This window comes from Neopelma chrysocephalum, unplaced genomic scaffold, assembly GCF_003984885.1.
Source record: "Neopelma chrysocephalum unplaced genomic scaffold, ASM398488v2 Primary Assembly neopelma1_96533, whole genome shotgun sequence".
Classification (NCBI taxonomy): domain Eukaryota; kingdom Metazoa; phylum Chordata; class Aves; order Passeriformes; family Pipridae; genus Neopelma; species Neopelma chrysocephalum.
This window is the reverse complement of record NW_020925179.1, coordinates 745,098-764,499: the sequence shown is the minus strand read 5'-3', so window position 1 is coordinate 764,499 and position 19,402 is coordinate 745,098. Positions and strand designations below refer to the sequence as shown.

At 43.7% G+C, this 19,402-nt stretch overlaps 1 protein-coding gene across 1 annotated transcript in view; it reads left to right on the top strand.

The window, feature by feature from the left end:
* Window positions 1–5,450, top strand: part of LOC113981414 (zinc finger protein 462-like) — an 87,261-nt gene extending 81,811 nt beyond the window's left edge. The window contains 2 exon segments of the mRNA XM_027708791.1: window positions 3,527–3,641; window positions 5,246–5,450. Of these exon segments, the coding sequence (XP_027564592.1) occupies window positions 3,527–3,641; window positions 5,246–5,450 (320 nt within the window).
* Window positions 5,451–19,402: the final 13,952 nt, after the last annotated feature.

Here is a 19,402-nt window from a genome sequence, read left to right as displayed (position 1 = left end):
ATCAAATCCATCTCTCTCCAATTTGGAGAGAAGGCTGTTGGGGGGCACCGTGTCAAAGGCTTTACAGAAGTCCAGATAGATATCTGCAGCCCTTCCCTTGTTCAGTGATGGAGTCACTCCATCCTAGAAGACCACTAGGTTGGTCAGGCAGGACTTGTCCTTGGTGAAACCGTGCTGGCTGTCCCAAATCACCTCCCTGTCCTCCATGTGCCTTAGCGTAGCTTCTAGGAGGATCTGTTCCATGATCTTCCCAGGCACAGAGGTGAGGCTGACAGGTCAGTAGTTCCTAGGGTCCTCCTTTCAACCCTTTTTAAAGATGGGGACAATGTTTCCCTTTTTCCAGTCACCTGGGATTTCATCTGACTGCCAGGACTTTTCAAATATCATGGAGAGTGCCTTGGCAACTGCATCGGCCAAATTCCTTCAGGACTCTGGGATGCATCTCATCGGGTCCCATAGACTTAAGTACATTCAGGTTGCTCAGGTGGTCATGAACCTGATCTTCACTTAGAGTGGGAAGCAGTCTGCTCCCCAGCCCCCATCTTGCAGCCCATCCACTCAAGAGGTGTGGGAAGAGAGGTTACCATTGAAGACTGTGGCAAAAAAGTTGTTAAGTACCTCAACCTTCTCCTTGTCCATAGTTACCAGTTTGCGAGCCTTGTTTATCAGTGGGGGTACACCTTCTTTGACCTTCCTTTCCTGGTTAACATACTTGTAGAAGCCCTTCCTGTTATTCTTTGCATCCCTTGCCAAGTTCACCTCCAGCTTCATCTTGACCTTCCTGATCCCATCTCTTCACAACTGTCATGTGAAAAGGGGAGATTTCCCCAACCCTTAGCGTTTGATTTGTCTGTCAGCACCCCAGGAAAGCCTTGTGCCTGACCAGTCTGTCAGCATCCCGTTACAGGGACCCTTCACTGAACAGTTCACTAGGTCGGAGGGCTGTTCAACTGACTTGTTCAGGGGCACATGCCAACAGAGAGACCCCCTCCTGGGTCTCCACACCTTTATTTGAGTATGTTACCCACTGCCGGTGACTGCTAGCACCCTTGAAAGACTCACATTAACACTTTACTGAATAACACTCTTTATTAATAAAATTGTGACAGGTTAAGTTTCGAGGGTTGCCAGTGACAGTATCTGACTGCAAAAATGTATTCAAAGCAACATACTAACAAGCTCTAATTCCCAAGGAAAGCTGGCTCAAGAGAATCATTCAGCACGCACAGAATACGGTTCTTACCCAGTAGGCCCATATGGGGGAGAGACAGGTTCAACCCGTCAACTGAAGTTATGATGGAGTCTTCCCTGACTTGTCCCCATCCTTAACTCACTTTTATACTATTTATTTATGTTTAGGTGGAGCTTGAGTGACTTTAGTCATACATCTTACTCAGTGAGGGGTGGTCGTACCTTGGGGGCAGATATCTCAGTATAGTACCTGAGATAACCTTGGGATGGGGACGTGTCAGTCCAAGGAGAGGGATTTCACCACTGTTGTTGATTCACCAGCAAGACATCTACCTTTATCTCCCTTGGTTTTCAGCTGCTGTGCATATTATCAGCTAAAAAGTACCACTGAGTTCTCTCCTCTGCAAGGGTTTTGACAGAGTCTGGCTGCAGGGTCTTCGCTCCACCCTCCGTTTAGTCCCCCTTAGATAGGTATGCTGACCGTGTTCCATTCAGGGAGTAGCAACTGCATTTCCCCCTATAATTTCCGTATTGTTATAACTGTGTCTATACCTTTCTACTATTCTTTAATTTTAACCCCAGTCTTCTTCCCACAACAACTGTACTTCATGTCTATACTCTTCCCAGGTCACCTCTCCCTGCTTCCACTGCCTGTGCATTTGCTCCTTTCCCTTTAGTTTGACCAGCAGGTCCCTACTCAGCCATGCCAGTCTCTTGCCTTCCTTGCCTGATTTCTTGCTCCTGGGGATCACTAGCTCTTGTGCTCTATAGAAGACTTCATGCCAGTTCTGTTCTGTCCCCTTGTCCCTGAGGGCAGTCTCCCAGGGATCCCACTGTCTTCCTGAAGAGCTGGAAGTTTGCTTTTCTAAAGTCCAGGGTCCTGACTTTACTCTTCACCTAACCCATATCCCTCAGTACTGTGAACTCCACCAATGCATGATCACTGCAGCCCAGGCTGCCTCCAATCTTGATGTCCCCGATTAGCTCACTGATGTTGGTGACAATCAGATCCACTATCTCATCCCCTCTGGTAGGGTTGTCTGTGGTCCATGCAATTATTTTTAAAACCTTAATTTATTAGAAAACGTTTCATCTTTTTTAAAGCTGACTCGTTTCACGTGGGGATTAGCTTTCAGAAATGCTGTCCCCTCAGCTGCCAGTGACTTTGGATGTAAAGTTAGGTGCTTGACACTTTTGCAAATGAGACTCTAAATGATTTGTATTAATTATTAGGGTCAGATGAATCACCTGTGCAGTTAAGATACTGTCCTTTCAGTAATATTCTCTTATTCATGAGAATTCATATTGAAGGGATGACAGTTTCTGATGAGTATCAGATGCCAAGTATACCAAGTCTCCATTTCCTAAGATTTGCACTGATTTGAAAATTACATATTGACTCAAGTGTTCTCTTTTGGTTTTGCTTTGAAGCTATTTCCACACTAAACTCTCAGCGCTGGTTTTGACGTAAAACCCCATAATCTCTTCAACTGTTCAAATACAGGGACCATTAAAACATCTCTGCAAATAGATATAACAGATGGATGATGGGATTTTTCAGCTGCAGTGTGTGTTCTGACTTTTCAGGATGGCTCTGTAGCTTGAAATCCTGGTCACTCTGGAGAACCTCAGTTCACTTTTCAGTATTAATATGAAACCTTGGTTGTTCATGTAGGTGTCTAAGTATGGGCACTGAAAGAAATGATTCTGCCACCACACAGAGTTCAATTTCGGGATTTGTCTGCCGATCTTTCCGATGTTCCCCTTTTATTAAGGTTCCTTTTTAAACAGCATCTGGTGTTTGTCTTTTAGTTAACCGGAATTCTCAGGATCATCCTAAACCGGTGCCTTGATCCCACACATTCACGCTCGTATCATGTTTGACTGTTTTCAGCAACGGGAAAAACATGCAGACCATGCAGACCGTTAAGTGCTTTGAGAACACAGCACTCTATCAAAAACACCAGTCAAGGCCAAAACACTCCTTTTTGATCCTAATTAACTGAATGTAGGTGCTTCTGGCTTAACTGGTTCCCACACTAAGTTGGAAGCACTCAATTATTTTGAAAGTCCCATTCCCCACCCCAACCCCCATTTCCATATTGTACCTAATTGATCTTTTCTCATAGTGGTGGTTACAGAGTTTTCACACCTTGCCTTTTTTGAATAGGGAGGACAATTTCAGAAATATCTACTTTTTTAAAGGGAAATCTTTTGGTGTTTCAGGATATTTTTTCCTCCCCTGAAGGGCAGCAGGAAAGACCAGAGTATAATCATAAAGGTCCCTTCTTGCCCTGATGCTCATCAACGTGTAGATAATTTTGTTCTCTCCCAGAGTCCGTGATGCATGCTGATGGTGGAGCTCTAGAGAAGCGCTTTCCATGTGAGTTCTGTGGCCGATCATTTACAGAGGGCTCTGAGTGGGAACGACATGTGCTGAGGCATGGCATGTAAGTTGGTTTGCAGACTCCTTTGCATAACAACCAAATGTAACAGTTGATTTTTGTGCATCTCCCCACTCATTCCTCTCTTTCCCCCCAAAAAAATGTAATGAAAGCAAACACGGGGATATGACAGATTATTCTAATAAGGGAAGAATTCTGTCTAACAAAAACACTGTTGGATGCAGTTATGAGATGTAATTACTCAACTAGATGCTTCTGTCCATCCTGTTTGACCCAGGAACCCAGAAATCCAAGGTAACTGTTGTTTTTAAACCTGTACCTGAATATCTCCATATGTCCAAATATCATTCCAGTTTCAGGTCTAGATCAGACCTCAAACTGAAAGAAACTTTTATCTACAGATGGCCAAGGGTTTTTGGAATACAGATTGTTCCAGAAATTCCCTCTGTTTGGGAGTTAAAATCTGGTGTTATCAAATCCAAATGTAGCACATAAATGTTCTTTACTATGATCCTAAAGCTTAAACTTCGTTTCAAGGTGAATACCAGTTCAGTTTGTTGGTTCAAAATTAACATTACTTGAATCTATTGCTGATGTTTGCTTGCCAGTAGAGCAACATGGAAATGGCAGCAAAGTATATGGAAATCTGGGTTTATTTTGTCTTTTTCTCTTCCTTATTATTTCTCTTTAGCATGCTTGCAACTAAACTTGGAGTTCCAGTGCAAAGAATTATGTACAGAGAAGTGTTAAGGGCTTCAAGTAAAGGAAAATCTAAATAAGTGTGCTTTCTCCCCAAAAGCACATGGTAAAGTTAATAGCAAAGATCTTTTCCTTTCATAAAATTGTAGAATGATTTGAGTTGGGAAGAATTTCTTCCTGTTATCTAATCTAAATCTACCTTCTTTCAGTTTAAAACCATTCCCCCTTGTCCTGTCACTCCATGCCCTTGTAAAACGTCCCTCTCCAGCTCTCTCGGAGCCCCTTTAGGCACTGGAAGGTGCTCTAAGGTCTCCCCAGAGCCTTCTTTTCTCCAGGTGAACACCCCCAGCTCTCCCAGTCTGGCTCCAGAGCAGAGGGGCTCCAGTCCTCAGAGCATCTTTGTGGCCTCGTCTGGACTCACTCCAACAGCTCCATGTCCTTCCCGTGCTGGGACCCCAGGACTGGAGGCAGCACTGCAGGTGGGGTCTCACCTGAGTGGGGCAGAGGGGCAGAATCACCTCCCTCGACCTGCTGGTCATGCTGCTTTTGATGCAGCCCAGGACATGGTTGGCTCATAAATATCAGTCCATGCTGTGAAATAATAGGCAGCTCTGGAACATTATTTTCCTTCTCTTGACAAAGATCTGTTCAATAGAACAAATGTCTTTGCTGAATAGAGTTTCTTCAAAGAGGATTGAGTAATTCTCAGCCAGGATTACTGGCATGTGGAAGACATTTGAATGTAATATTGTAGCTAAGCTGTGGAGGGATAAAGGGTAAGAGAAAGTATTATTTTTTGTCTATTTAAATAAAAGTACTTGAAATGTTGCAAGTTTCAATAAAATTTATTGGTTTGTCAACTGTTTGGGAGAAGTACTCTCCCTATTTCCTTGTATCCAAAGCATGTTTGGATTGTAAATGTTTCCATTTTCTGCTGCTTGAATTTTCAGGGCTCTGAATGAAAGTAAGTAAGGGACCAGAGAGGACAGCAAACTGAAGGAGAACACAGAAAAGACTGTTAATACACTGACAGTAGAAGAAAAGGAAAACACTGAGAAAATGGTGGTGGACTTGACCCACAACAGCGAAACTACAGTCAGTGTTGTAGTTGCTGACAAATCTCTCCAAGAGACCTCAGAGGCCAAAAATAAATAGAAATTGGGTGTGATTTTAATCAACTTTTTGAACTGTGGTGAATGGAAAGGAATGGGCAGGTGGGGTGGGCAGAAGGAAGAAACAAAGCTGCTTTTAGGAATGAATGATCTATTTTCAAAGCACTGGTACCTATGTGTGTGTATATTAAAGCTATTTAAATGTTGGAATAAGTGGTTCCATTATATCACTGCATCTTCTGGATCTAAACAATGGGAAATTACATTCACATTGGATTAATAAAACAACTCCCTGTGTCTCTACATTACACAATGCGCTTTGCAGCAGAGACTTGTATTGTTTGCAAACAGAAGCATAATGAACATAGTTGGGAGGTGATGTAACTTTTCAACATGCAAATTTTGCTGCATTTTTTTAAATTTCAATCCATTATGATTTTCCAGACTGAATGCAACTGCTTTAGAAAACAAAAACAAGACAGAAACTGCTGTGGTTAAAACAGCCACCTGTTTCCTAATACCTCAAAATTAACAAAGGGACATCTCTGCATTTGTTAGTACTGCCTGTTGTCATTATGATTGAAGTAGAGACACTGCTAAGCAAGGTGGTGAAAGGAGGAAGAAACAAAAGTTTTAAAGAAAGGAAAACAAATAGTGCTTAAAATCCCACTGTGGATTTAATTTCTTAAAATACTGTGATTTTTTAAAATTATTTTAGTAAATAAAAATAAATTTAAAAAGAAAGACAGAGTCTTTAATTTCTAGATAATGCTTTGGGCATTGCCATCCTTTATTCCAGGAAAGCTGTTTGTTAGTATTCAGCTATAATTTTAGTATTTGATGGATTTCATGTGACTGATTTTGTGGTTTTATTTGCCATATATTTATTTCTTCTCAGCCTGAAATGTTGCAAAAATGACACAATTAACTTTCTCATGTAAAATGAGTGGTGGTGTTATTGTTTTCCAGAAGGGAACAGGACAGGGAAAAGAATTCCTGTGACTACAAATTTTAATTTCTGTGTTTATCATTTAAAAAAGAATAAGTCAGGGGTTTTTAACTAAAGAACCAAACTAACAGCACAGCTATGCAGATGGGCCAAACACACCAGTCCTCATAATTATTCTGTCAATTTTCAAATGAGCATCTATTGGTCTCGCACCAGTACTTTCTTTCAAGATCGGTTTCATCATCTCTTCCCCCCCTCCTGCCCCAGTCTACCCGGGAAGGGGGGGTGGGTACTTTTTTTGTTTTGGTATAGTGGGATAGAATGATGTTAGTTCTTGCAGCTTTTTGCAAGCAGAAGTGAAATAGTTACTACATTAAGTCTGGAGAGCTGATGGGAGTTGCTAATTTTCCCCCTACTCCTTAGCTTTTAGGATGAGGGGAACAGAATAGAATGAATAGAGATCTACATACCTTGTGGTTGTTCCTGCACTTTTTCTTTGGTGTAAATCCTACTCATGTCAACAGCAATTTTGACTGAATAAGGAATACAGGATCTGATACACATGGTATGTTCTGATTTTAAACAGAGAATTTCATTCAAAAAAGTCAGAAATAATTGACTAAAACCTAGTTATAGAAATGCATGTGTCTTTGTCTTGGTTTTTGTTTGTTTGTTTGGAGAGGGGGGATAAAGAAACTGTTGAGGAAATGTTGTCCTAGACAGCTTCAAATGAAATTAATGGCAAAAATTGCATTTGTTGAATTAGTGCTACTTGAGAAGCATAGTGTTTTGCTTTTAAAATTTTGCCAGTTGTGGGTTTGCAGGTTCTTTTATTTTGTTTGGGGATGGTTGCTTTTCTTGGAGGAGGGAGGGAGCATCATGTGGAAAACACATTGGAGGGGAAAGTATAAATTTTGTGCCTGCATTTGTTTCTTAATTAGACTCATTTCAAATGTCTTTAAAAAGCTTCATACCTGGATTGAGTGTTTGTAATAGTTACCAAAAATTAAAAAAAAAAAAAGAAACAATTGTGACATTTATCACTATATTTTTTCAAATAACATGTAAGTATTGTAATGCATTATTCTTTTAACAAGCCTAGAAAGTGGAGTTTTTTTCCTTTTCCTAAAAATGTATACCTGAGATATTGTGGACACACATTTTAATTGCATTGTTATGTTGACTGCAATGATGTAGAATTTAAAATAACTTTTTTTTCATTGTTTAATTTATACAAAGGAATTTTTCAGAGTTTAGCAGAAGGAAATAAATAGCAAAATGCTAACCTGTTGGCTTCAGCATTTGGTATTTCCTGACTTTTAAATTACTGGGGAACAGGAGGGGAATGTTGTAGTGTTGTGCTGAAAAGTTTGTGTTGTTTTTTTTTTTTAAAGGAAATTAATAGAAACTGTAAGGGTATATGGAAGGAGAGAGCATCTGCTCTATTGGGGGTATCTGGTCAAGGACCTTTTCAATGCAAAAAGGAATAATAAGACAAGAACAATACAGAAACACAAACCTGACTGATATGATAAGGGGGGGCAGTGATGAGAACAAAACATGGTCAGTCACACTAAATGATAAACTTTATTCCCTTAGCATCAACTTATAGGGCAAGTGCTCCACCTCCCTGAATTTGCTCGGGGGACGGGAGGGGAAGAGGTAAAACTGGATGCAGTCTAACAAATGCTGAGTAGAGGGGGATAATCACTTCCCTCAGTCCAGTAGGTTATGCTCCTCTTGATACAGACCAGAATACTGTTAGCCTGGGCATACTGCTGACTCGTAACTTACTGTCCTCCAGGTCTTCTTCAACAGAGCTGCTCCCCAGTCACTCAGTCCCCAGCCTGTATCATTGCAAGGGGCTCTTCCTTCCCAGGTCCAGGACTTAGCAGTTGTCCTTGTTAAATTTAATGAGGTTCCTGATAGGCCATTCCTCTAGTCTGTCTAGGTCTCCCTGAATGGCAGCCCTACCCTTGAGCACATCTACTGCAACACCTGAGTTTGGTGTCATCCACAAATTTGATGAGGTGCATTCTGTCACCTCCACCAGATCACTGATAGAGGCCTTGCACAGGCCAGGTCCTAGGATAGACTTCTGCAAGTATTCCACCTATAACTGGCCTCCACATAGAGTATGACCCATTGAACAATACCCTTTGAACCTGATCATCCACTCAATGTTTCATCCATTTATTAGTCCACTCATCTAGACCATAACATCCCAACATGGATACAAGGATGCTATGGGAGACAATATCAAAAGCCTTCCTAAAGTCAAGGTATACAACATCCATTGCTCTCTCCTCATGCAGAGATCTATACGTTCAACAATGAAATTACATTGGGTTGGTGTTCACCTGTTTGTTAATTTGCCATAATAAATAATTCATTTTATATGAATTTTATCTTTTCTTTCTCCATACTTCCTCAACTGGAGCCTCTTAATTTCGAATTCGTACTCACCATGGTGGAAGCCACCACTGGATGGCTGGAGACGCATCCAGTGCCCCACGCCACTGCCCGAAATACCATCCTGTGTCTTGAAAAGCAAGTCCTGTGGCGACATGGCACCCCAGAGCGAGTTGAGTCAGATAATGGGACTCATTTCAAGAACAGCTTAGTTACCACCTGGGCGAAGGAGCATGGCATCAAGTGGGTGTGTCACATCCCATACCATGCAGCAGCTGCGGGGAAGGTTGAACAGTGTAATGGACTGTTGAAAATCACCCTGAAGGCGTTGGGTGGAGGGACCTTCAAGCACTGAAATCAGCACTTAGCAAAGGCTACATGGTTAGTCAACAGTAGAGGCTCCATCAGTCGAGTTGGCCCTGCCCAATCAGAGTCCCTCCACACGGTAAATGGAGACAAAGTCCCACTGATTCATGTGAGGGATATGTTAGGTAAAACAGTTTGGATTAACCCTGCCTCAAGCAAAGGGAAACCCATTCATGGGATTGTTTTTGCCCAAGGACCCGGTTGCACATGGTGGGTGATGCAGGAAGATGGAGAAGCCTGGTGCATACCTCAAGGGGACCTTATTTTCGGGTTTACTGGCCATAACTCTGTGCCTGTATCTATACTTGTATATACATATTCGTGAATGTGTATATAGGTAGAATAATGCATGTATGTACGTAGTTCAAAGGTTTAATTTGATAGAGTGTGGTGGCATGGGAAAGGAAAAAAAAAGAATTGGGGTGGATAATGTCATAGGTTTACTTGTTCTAAAAAAATCAAGGGGAAATTCTTTTTTATTTCTTTTTCTTTCCCCTGGATCATTGTAAAAGAAAGATGTTGAACGGGGGAGGGTGGTTTGCCTTGGGTGATTGACCCACACAAAAGAACTAACCAGCCGATCCACATTCCAAGGTGATGGCCCTCCGAAGACTGTGGGGAGGGGTGATGAGTTCGGGTTTTTTCTCTCCTCGGAAATGGGAGGAACTTCACTTTTGCCCTTACTCAGGGAAGGTGTGTGTTGGAGGGGTCTGACGTTCACTTTGTTTTCGACCTGGTCACCTGGCTGCTTCTGGCCCCAGTTTGCCTCTGCTTTTCTGCGCCCTGTTCTGCCCCCAGGTCAGACCTGCTCGGATTTCATCGGACAGGTGATGCCTAAAAGAAAATTCAGGGAGAAAAAACTCCAAGGCAAATTAGTTTTGAAGGTGAGATAAGAAAAGGGTTTTAATTTGTGCCTAGGCATAAGATTACAAGAGGTGCGCGCCAGTCCCTCTGTACAGATGTTACAATTTATAATACTGCTTGTCCAATCTGAGGTTTTCCCACCCTGTGGCTTTTGCCCTGATCCACCCTGATCCACCCCAATCCCGTCCCTGGGGAATTGAGGTGGGGGTCTTTTCAGGACCCTCTTTTCATCAATCTTCATCTTCTTCAGAGTACAAGGGGTACATGGTCACCTAGTTTCTGACTGTGTTCTGCGGTTTAGGCTAAGATACAAGTGTTCTCTAAATAGAATAGGCCTATCTTAAAGAGAGACTAAACATTTCTACTGGAATTCAGGGGGTAAAATTGATATGGGAAGCATAGAATGGGGTAATAGGGTTGGAGAGTTTCTGTGCTAAGGGTAAAGGAATGAAATGCTGCTGCTTCTAAATCGACTTCTGCTATATAACTACTAATAAAACTTATAAAAATTAGAAAAATCAAAAAACCAGATGGACCTTAAGGCATCAGAGGCTTAACCCATCTGCAGAGGAACCTTTTGGGGAGGAGGTCGCCCTTTCCCTCCTCCGTTCCGGTGTTGGCAGCAGCTTGTGTTCATCGACGAAAGGGGGAAATCCCACAACCAGCGGCAGATAGTGTGAGTCTGCAGGAAGAGTCCCTTTTTCCCCTTTCCCCCTTCCCCTTCTCAGTGCGGGGGGAGATCTCCATTTCGGCTTCTCCCGCGCACCGGGGCCCCACAGGGTGACTGCCAGAGCCCAACACCACCCCCTGCTGGCCAATGCAGAGTAACTGCAGGCTCTGCTCCTCCAGAGATCCAACAGTGCCCCCTCCTGATCGTGGTTAGAATTTTGCCAAAAAGCAGAAAGTACTGAACTGTTTCCTTTTTGAAGGGGATTTTTGGGTACAGGATTATTGTTTAGTTGTTTTTGTGTTCTTTTGTTGTTCTGCCAATACACATATATCCTTTAATAAAGGGTTGTTATTTTTTCTTTCTCCATACTTCCTCAATTGGAGCCTCTTATTTTCGGATTTACAATTGCTGAGAGGGAGGAGTTTGGTCTTGCTCATAACTCATCCTCCTTAGTAAAACACTTCAGTCTCACTAAACTGAGACACGGGCTGTGCCAGACTGAGAGTAAAGGCTTTCTTTTCTGGGGAAAGGGCTATCTTTCGCTTCAAGGAGCCCTGCGCTGAAATTGCAAGTCTGGCTTCCAAAATTGAATACGGACAAAGATTCCTCCTAGACAAAAGGTGCCAGGACAGAAAGCTCTTGCTACTTATGGATATCCCAGTGTGGCCCACTGACTGCATCTTAGATATCGAGGCTAAGGGCTTTCTTTCCTGGGGGAAAGGGCTGTCGTTTGCTTGAAGAAACCCTGGGCTGACATTTCCAGTCCAACTTCCAAAACTGAACATGGACGAAGATTCCTCCCAGATAAAAGGTGGAAGGACAGAACACTCTTGCTGTCCATGGAGAGCCCAGGGTGCCCCACCAGCATCACATTAGAGACCTAGGGAAAGGGCTTTCTTTCCTGGAGGAAAGGGCTGTTACTTACAGGAATCCTGTGCCAAAATTGCTAGTCTGGTTTCCAAAATTGAATACGGATGAAGATTCCTCCTAGACAAAAGGAGCCAGGACAGAAAGCTCTTGCTGCCCATGGAGAGCCCAGGGTGGCCCACTAACTGCAGCTGGCATCCAAATGTTACAGACTTTCATTCTGGGGGAAAAGGGTTTTTGCTTGCTTGCAGGGACCCTGCACTGAAATTGCCAGTCCAACTCCTAAAATTAAAATTCCTCCCATACAAAAGGTGGCAGGATAGAAGGCTCTAGTTGCCCATGGAGTGCCCAGGGTGGCCCACCACCTGCATCAGAAACCATGAGGATAAGGGTTTTCTTTCCTGGGAGGAAAGGGTTGTCCTTCCCTTGAAGGAATCCTGCACTGGAATTGCCAGTCTAACTCCCAAAATTGAATGCAGAAGAAGATTCCTCCCAGACAGAAGGTCCCAGGACAGAAGTTTTTAGCTGCCCGTGGAGTTCCCAGGGTGGTCCACAACCTTCACCAGAAACCACTAGGGTAAGAGTTCTCTTCCCTCAGGGAAAAGGCTGTTGTTCGCTTGCAGGAACCCTCTGCTGAAATTGCCAGTCCAAATACCAAAATTGAATATGGACAAGGATTCCTCCCACACAGAACGCGCCAGGACAGAAAGCTTTTGCTACCCTTGGAGTGCCTAGGGTGGCCCACACACTGCACCTGACACACAAAATTTGCAGGCTTTCTTTCTTGAAGGGAAGGGCTGTCGCTCCTGAAATTGCCAGTCCAACTCCCAAATTTGAATACATACAAAGATTCCTCAGAGGCAAAAGGTGCCAGGAAAGAAAGCTCTTACTGCATCAAAAGTGCCAAGAGTGGCACAACTCCTGCAGATGAGAGACGGAGGATTAGGGCTTTCTTTCCTTAGGAAGAGGGCTGTTGTTACTTGCAGAAACCTTGCCCTAAAATTGCCTGTCCAAGTCCCAGAATTGAATACCACCGAGGATTCTGTAGGAAATTAATAAGACAGTTTTATTACAAGCAGGGCTTTCCATGGTTGCCTTGTGACAAGATACCTGGAGGTCATTTTATTTGGGGAGTTGGGGAGCCATTTTGTGGCTGAGGACTGGTGGGTTGCTTACTGTTCTGCTTACAGGGTTGCTTACAGTTACTGTTACTTACAGTTACAGTGTGAAGGTGGGCCAGAAAGTATGTAAGGCAGTAAGACCAGTCTGGGCTCACTGCCAAGGGACTATGCAGCCGGGGCAGGGAAACAACTTGATAGGTTGGTTAAAACAACCAATGGACTGCAAGAAGACGACTATATCACCTTTTTAAGGAAGAAAAGAGCGAGGCTTGGCATGGGAGGAGCAAGGGTGTGGTTATGTAAATCAAAGGGTCTTGAAAGGGCTCATCCCTCCCATTCAGGGTGTGCTTGGATCTGGTCATGAGTTCAGTGCACCCAGCACGCTGTTAATAAAGTTCTTTGTTTCACTTTATTTGGCCATCTCCAAAATTTTAATTTGAGATATTTCTCACAATTTGGGGGCTCATCGGGGATCCAATGGGATCAGTGAACCTGGAAGGTGCACCCTGCCAATTTCAGTGGTCCAGAGGCCTGGGCCCTCTCCTGGGATGGCAGCGACTGAGGACCCAAGGATGGATGGCATGAAACAAAGAAAGGGGAAAAGAAAGGGGAAAGGAAACCGTATCAGGTATAGAAATTAATCCACGGCAACCATCAAACTTTGTGCATGGGACCCGGTAAGAAAAGAGAAGGGCTATCCTTGAAGTATTACCAGGCAGTTGGGTCAGAGGAGTGTGCATGTGTGTGACTGAGACGCACCAAAAGGTGCAAAGTGAGTGAGGAGTCCTTCTAGCCACGGTTCCATATCCCCACAAGGGGACTGACCGGCAAAGGGACGAAGCAGTTGTGGAGCAAGAGTGCGGTACTCCTCGGGGTGGAGGACTGTGGGTGACTCCGGCTTAGAGAGAAGGCTTTTTGGGTGGTTCCGGTTAAAAGAGAGAAAGAGAGAGCTTTGAGGCAGCTGCGCCTGGGAGTGGACAGCTTTGACTGAGAGAGAGAGAGTTTTGAGGCGGCTGTGCCTGAGAGAAAAAGGTTTCGGGCAGCTCCAGTTTAGGGAGGTGGCTTTTAAACGGCGGCTTAGAGAGAAGCATCAGAAGTGCCGAGAGTGTGTGCTCACTCCTTGAGATGGGGGCCGGGAAAATAAAAGGTCCCCAGGGAAGAAAGAAAGACCCTAGGCATCCCCCCAGATAGCCCTCTAGGCAGGATGCTGGATATGTGGGATGAGTCGGGAAAGACTCAGGGTAAGAATAAGGCAGTTATGATCCAATATTGTATGTATGAGTGGACTAAAGGTCCTATAAGATCAGGCAATATTTACTGGCCCCAATTTGGTTCATTTGAATGTTCATGTGAATAGGGAGGGACCGTTGAATGCAGAAGAAAATGAATATGCTGCTTGTTGGACAGGGTCTGTCGGGCTATTCCCGGTCCATACAGTTAGTAGTGACCAAAGTAGTGACCAAAGTGATCAGAAAAAGAAGAGCTCTGGGTGGGATCCTTTAGAAAATATTTCAGGTAATATGATCCCAAATCCTCCCCCGTATAATCCCAGGGAGAATGAGGTGCAAAATCTGAACTCAGCACCTTCTCCAAGTCCTCCCCGGACACGGAGTAGAGCCAGGAAGGAACAGGGTTCGGAAGCACCCAGGGGACTAAATCCCCTTAGAGAAGTCCCAATGCAGAGGGCACAAGGGGGCATAGACTATGTGAATTGTCCCTCTGACGAGTACTGAGGTACGGGAATTTGGGAAAGGAATGAAGAAACTACTAGAAGATCCATTAGGTCTGGCAGAGCAATTCGACCGGTTTTTAGGACCTAATATATATGTGGGATGAAATGCATTCTCTAATAGGGATATTATTTTCTGTGGAGGAGAGGGAAATGAGCAGGGCAACGGGAATTCGTATCTGGGACCAGGAGCACCCTCAGGGGATGCACGGTCAGAATGGAGAACAGAAGATGCCTGTGGCTTGTCCAAATTGGAATCAGAATACAGAGGAAGGGAGACAAAACATGATTGATTATCGGAATTGTATTGTGAAGGGAATTCAGGAAGCAGCACCCCAGGTGCAGAATATGGCCAAGGTTTTTGATGGGAGACAGGGGAAGGATGAGTCACTGACTGAATGGTTAGAGAGGCTGAAAAAGGATATACAGCAATATTCGGGAGTTCGGTTAGATACTCCAACAGGGCGACAGATATTGAAAGCTAACTTTGTGACTCATTCATGGGTAGATATTAGGAAAAAGAGAAACTAGAGGACTGGAGTGAAAAAGATCTGAACGAATTGTTAAAGGAAGCACAGAAAGTATATGTTTGGAGAGATGAGGAGAGACAAAGACAAAAGACTCGGTTAATGGTAGCTACAGTTAAGAAGGTGAACAAACAAGAGGAAAGACAGGTTACAGGACAGGGATTTGCAGGGACATTACAAAAGAAGTATGGTAATCGTGGAGGCGGCAAGGAACAAGAGGCTCAAACTTTCAGGAAACCCCCTTGAGGGCCACAAAAGTTAAGAACAAATTTAGCTTGCCTGACTGTACAAGAGGGGAGAGTGCTATTATTGTGGGCAGAAAGGACATTTCAGAAGAGAATGCCCCAGGCGACAGAAGGATATCCGTGTCTTTCAATTACAGGAATGCTCAGATTAGGAGTGTCAGGAACTCTTCCTCCTGGGGTCAGAGACAGAAAAGGAGCCCTTAGTAAATCTGAAATTAGGACCCCAGGAGGAGGACACCACCTTTCTGGTGGATTCGGGAGCTCAACAGACCTGCGTAACTCAGCCCCCCTTGGGAGTAGAAGTATCTAATCAGAAAGTTACTGTGATGGGAGCTAAAGGGGAGAAATCTGAGGCTTTTGTGGCACCCTCAGTATTGATACGAGGGAATGGGAGAATATTGGAAAGGGATTTATTAATAGTGCTCCAGGCTGGGACAAACTTGTTGGGAAGAGATTTAATGGGGCCATTGGAGATAGGAATAATACCTCGGGGAGAAGAACTTGAAGTTAAACTTTTTGTATTAAGCGAGGGTTTAGGTATAAACAGGTATGGACTGAGGATGGGAATAGGGGGAGACTGAAAATAGAACCTTTTTCGGTAAAACTATATACGGAAGCCCCTATTCGGATTAGGCAGTACCCCACCTCCCTGGAAGGGAGGAAAGGATTATCCCAGATCATAAAGAAATTGATTCAGGATGGACTATTAGAATTTTGCATGTCCCCATACAACACTCCCATCTTACCAGTAAAGAAAAGTGATGGGACATATCAATTAGTCCAAGACCTTAATGAAATCAATAAAATAGTTTGGACATGACACTCAGTTGTTCCCAATCCGTACACTATAATGAGTAAGATACCTCCAGAATGCGAATGGTTTTCAGTGATTGATCTAAAAGATGCATTTTGGGCCTGCCCATTAGATGAGGGGTCTAGGGATATTTTTGCATTTGAGTGGGAGGACCCAGATACCGGGAGAAAACAACAATCAAAGTGGACAGTGCTCCCACAAGGGTTCTCCGAAGCACCCAAACTTTTTGGACAAACCCTAGAGAACATAATGTTGAAATTTAGTCCAAAAAAAGGAATTACCATCCTGCAGTATGTAGATGATCTACTGGTAGCTGGGGAAACCCAAAAAGAAATGGAGAAAGAGTCAGTATGGTTGTTACATTTTTTGGGAGAGCAGGGACTGAGAGTGTCAAAGAATAAACTTCAGTTCATGGAGAAAGAAGTGAAATACTTGGGGCACGTCATAAAGAGAGGAGAAAAAAAACGATCTAGAAAGAGTGAAAGGAATACTAGACCTTCCCCTCATGAGAACAAAGAGGGAAATAAGACAGTTTTTAGGGTTAATAGGGTTCTGTAGGCTGTGGATACCAGATTATAGCAACAAAACTAAATTTTTGTATGAAAAACTACTGGATGATGCCTCCGAGAGGTAGTTGGGCAGAGTATTCCTCAGAAGAACAAGAAAAATGTGAGAAACTAAAAGAGGTTTTGATTCAAGCTTCGGTATTGTCATTACCATATCTAAAAAACCCTTTTGATCTTTACATGAATGCTTCAGAAGGTATAGCAAAAGGAGTAGTGACCCAGGAGTGGGGAGAGATCAGAAAACCAGTAGCCTTCCTATCAAAGCTCTTAGACCCAGTGATCAGGGGATGGCCAACCTGTGTGCAGGCAGTAGCAGCCACAGCAATACTGGTAGAAGAGACTAGGAAACTGACTTTTGGAACAAAAATCAGGGTTCACACTCCACATGCAGTGAGAACAGTTTTAACCCAGAGGTCAGGAAAATGGATGACAGACTCCCGGATTTTAAAATATGAGACTATATTGATGGAAAGAGATGAACTTACCCTATCAATTCATGTGTAGATCCTTCCCAGTTTCTATATGGACAAAAAGAAGTAGGATATCAGGTTGAGCACAACTGCTTAGACATCATAAATTACCAAACAAAAGTTAGAGAAGACTTAATGGATAATCCAATAAAAGGGGGAGTACATCTATTCACTGACGGTTCCTCAAGAGTGGTGATTACGCAGTGGTGGATAAAGAAGGGTTCACTGTAGTAGAATCAGGAGTCCTTCCGAGTGACTGGTCAGCTCAAGCATGTGAAATATATGCTGTGATTAGTGCATTACGGATAGCAGGGGAAGGAATAGGGACCATCTACACTGACTCGAGGTATGCCTGGGGAGTAGTGCATGTCTTTGGAAAAATCTGGTATTAAAGAGGGATCATGACATCTCAGGGGAAGAATTTGAGCCATTACGAACTTCTGGAAACGTTGCTGGAGGAAATTCAGCGACCTCAAGAGGTTGCGGTTGTACATGTTAGAGGACACGAGAAAGGGAAGGATGTAATCTGTCACGGGAACAGATTAGTCGATTGTCTAAGTTTTACTTGGCTCCCTGCCAAGTCCCCAGATCCAACACAAAAAAACTCTGGTAAAGAGCTAAGGAAAAAAAACTATGAAAAATCCAAACTAGCCAAACTATATAAAAATAAATGTATTTATGTATATTACATTTATATACAGTTGAAATACTATGTACAATCAATTCCAAAAGGAAAAGGGAAAGGGAAGGGGGGGAGGAAAAAAGGAACAAATCAAAAATAAAATATACACGATCAAAAACTCAATATCTAGCAACTAAAGGATTAGCAAAAGAATATCTTACTACTCTCCTTGGGAAAGCACAATCGCGTTGGACAACCGCCGGCACCTTCTGCCTCTAAAGTCCCACTAGTCCTTACCAGGCCCCACTCCCCCACATGGCAGAACAGACAGCAGAGAACCCGCACCTCCAGAGCCACTGGAAGGGAAGAGACCGAAGGCCTCTCCTCCTTTCTTCTTTATACCCCTGGCTTATGTAAAAATCATAAGGAATACTGGGTAATATGGCCACTTCCTTAGTTACAAACTGGTCACCAAGGAAGGCCTAGACTAAAACTACCACACCGATCAGACAGCTCGAGAAGCAGCCTTGAGTCACAGCATACCTAAGGTTAGAATAATGACTTTAATGCCAGTGCCAAAAGAAATTCCACAACCAATATTCACTGAAAAAGAAGAACGCAAGCTAATTGAAATAGGCGCTCAAAAGAATGAGGAAGGAAAATGGCTCCTTCCAGATGGGAGACAAATGTTGTCTGAAGCAATTGCATGGGAACTATTAAGAGTTGCATAGCAGCACTCATTGGGGAGCCCAGGCTCTAGCAGAGATGTTCCTAAGGACTTATGGCTATTTGGGAATATATACCATCACAAAACAAATAACAGATCGATGTTTGATTTGTCAAAAGGTGTCATGGTTTGAAATCCCAAAAGCCAATTCCTGATTCCTAGTCCCCCTCCCACATCTCAACCCAGTGTGAGATGGGTTTTCCAGACAAAAACACAAGACTCAATATGGGGGGAAGCAATTATATTACAGTGACTGTACACATAAATAAATAGTATAATACATTACATCCAATCTTAACTCTGAGACCCCTGGTGGCCTAGTGGTTAGCGTGCAGGACTTTCACTGCTGCGTCCACGGGTTCAAGTCCCGGTCTCCTGGCCTGATGGAGGTCGTTAGCCCTGTGTGGCCATCCATCTATGAGAAGGACACTCTAAACAAACCTACGTCCTGAGGACCTCACTGCCATTGTCCAAGCTTGCTTGGCCCCGGCAGATGAACCTTAGGATTAAAGGGTGGGCTCAGTTCAGCGCAGGCTGTGTCTCACCTAAAAAATCCATTGCGCAGGCTGGAAAGGTAAAAGACCTTTCCCCAAATCTTCGTTCGCGAAGATGGGCCATTAATCTTAACTCTAGTTCTACCATGACATACAATATTTACAATGGGTCAAATCTCTTCTCCCTCCAAATAAAAGTCCAGGAGGGAAGAAGAAGAAAAGACTCCTTCCAGTCTCTGAGCAACAGTTCTCTCTAGAGCAGCAGTGTCTCCTCTTCCATGCAAGCAGTTGTTGGCTCTCTGCCAACACACACGAGGGAGGCCTCCAAGCCTCTCTCGGCCCCCCGATGCAAACGAAGGGTCTTTCCGTGGGCTGTGTTACCCCAGACAAAGGTTGTTCCACCAAGGTCATATCAATGAAGTGCAGAAGCCTTTGTGATGGTCTGGTATCTTCAGGGGGAGTCAAGCCCCTTTACAGAACTTCTGTGCTCTGCCTCAAGATGGTTGCCAGCTTCTCTGAAACTTAGCAGCAGTGGGGGGGGCGAAGGTCACC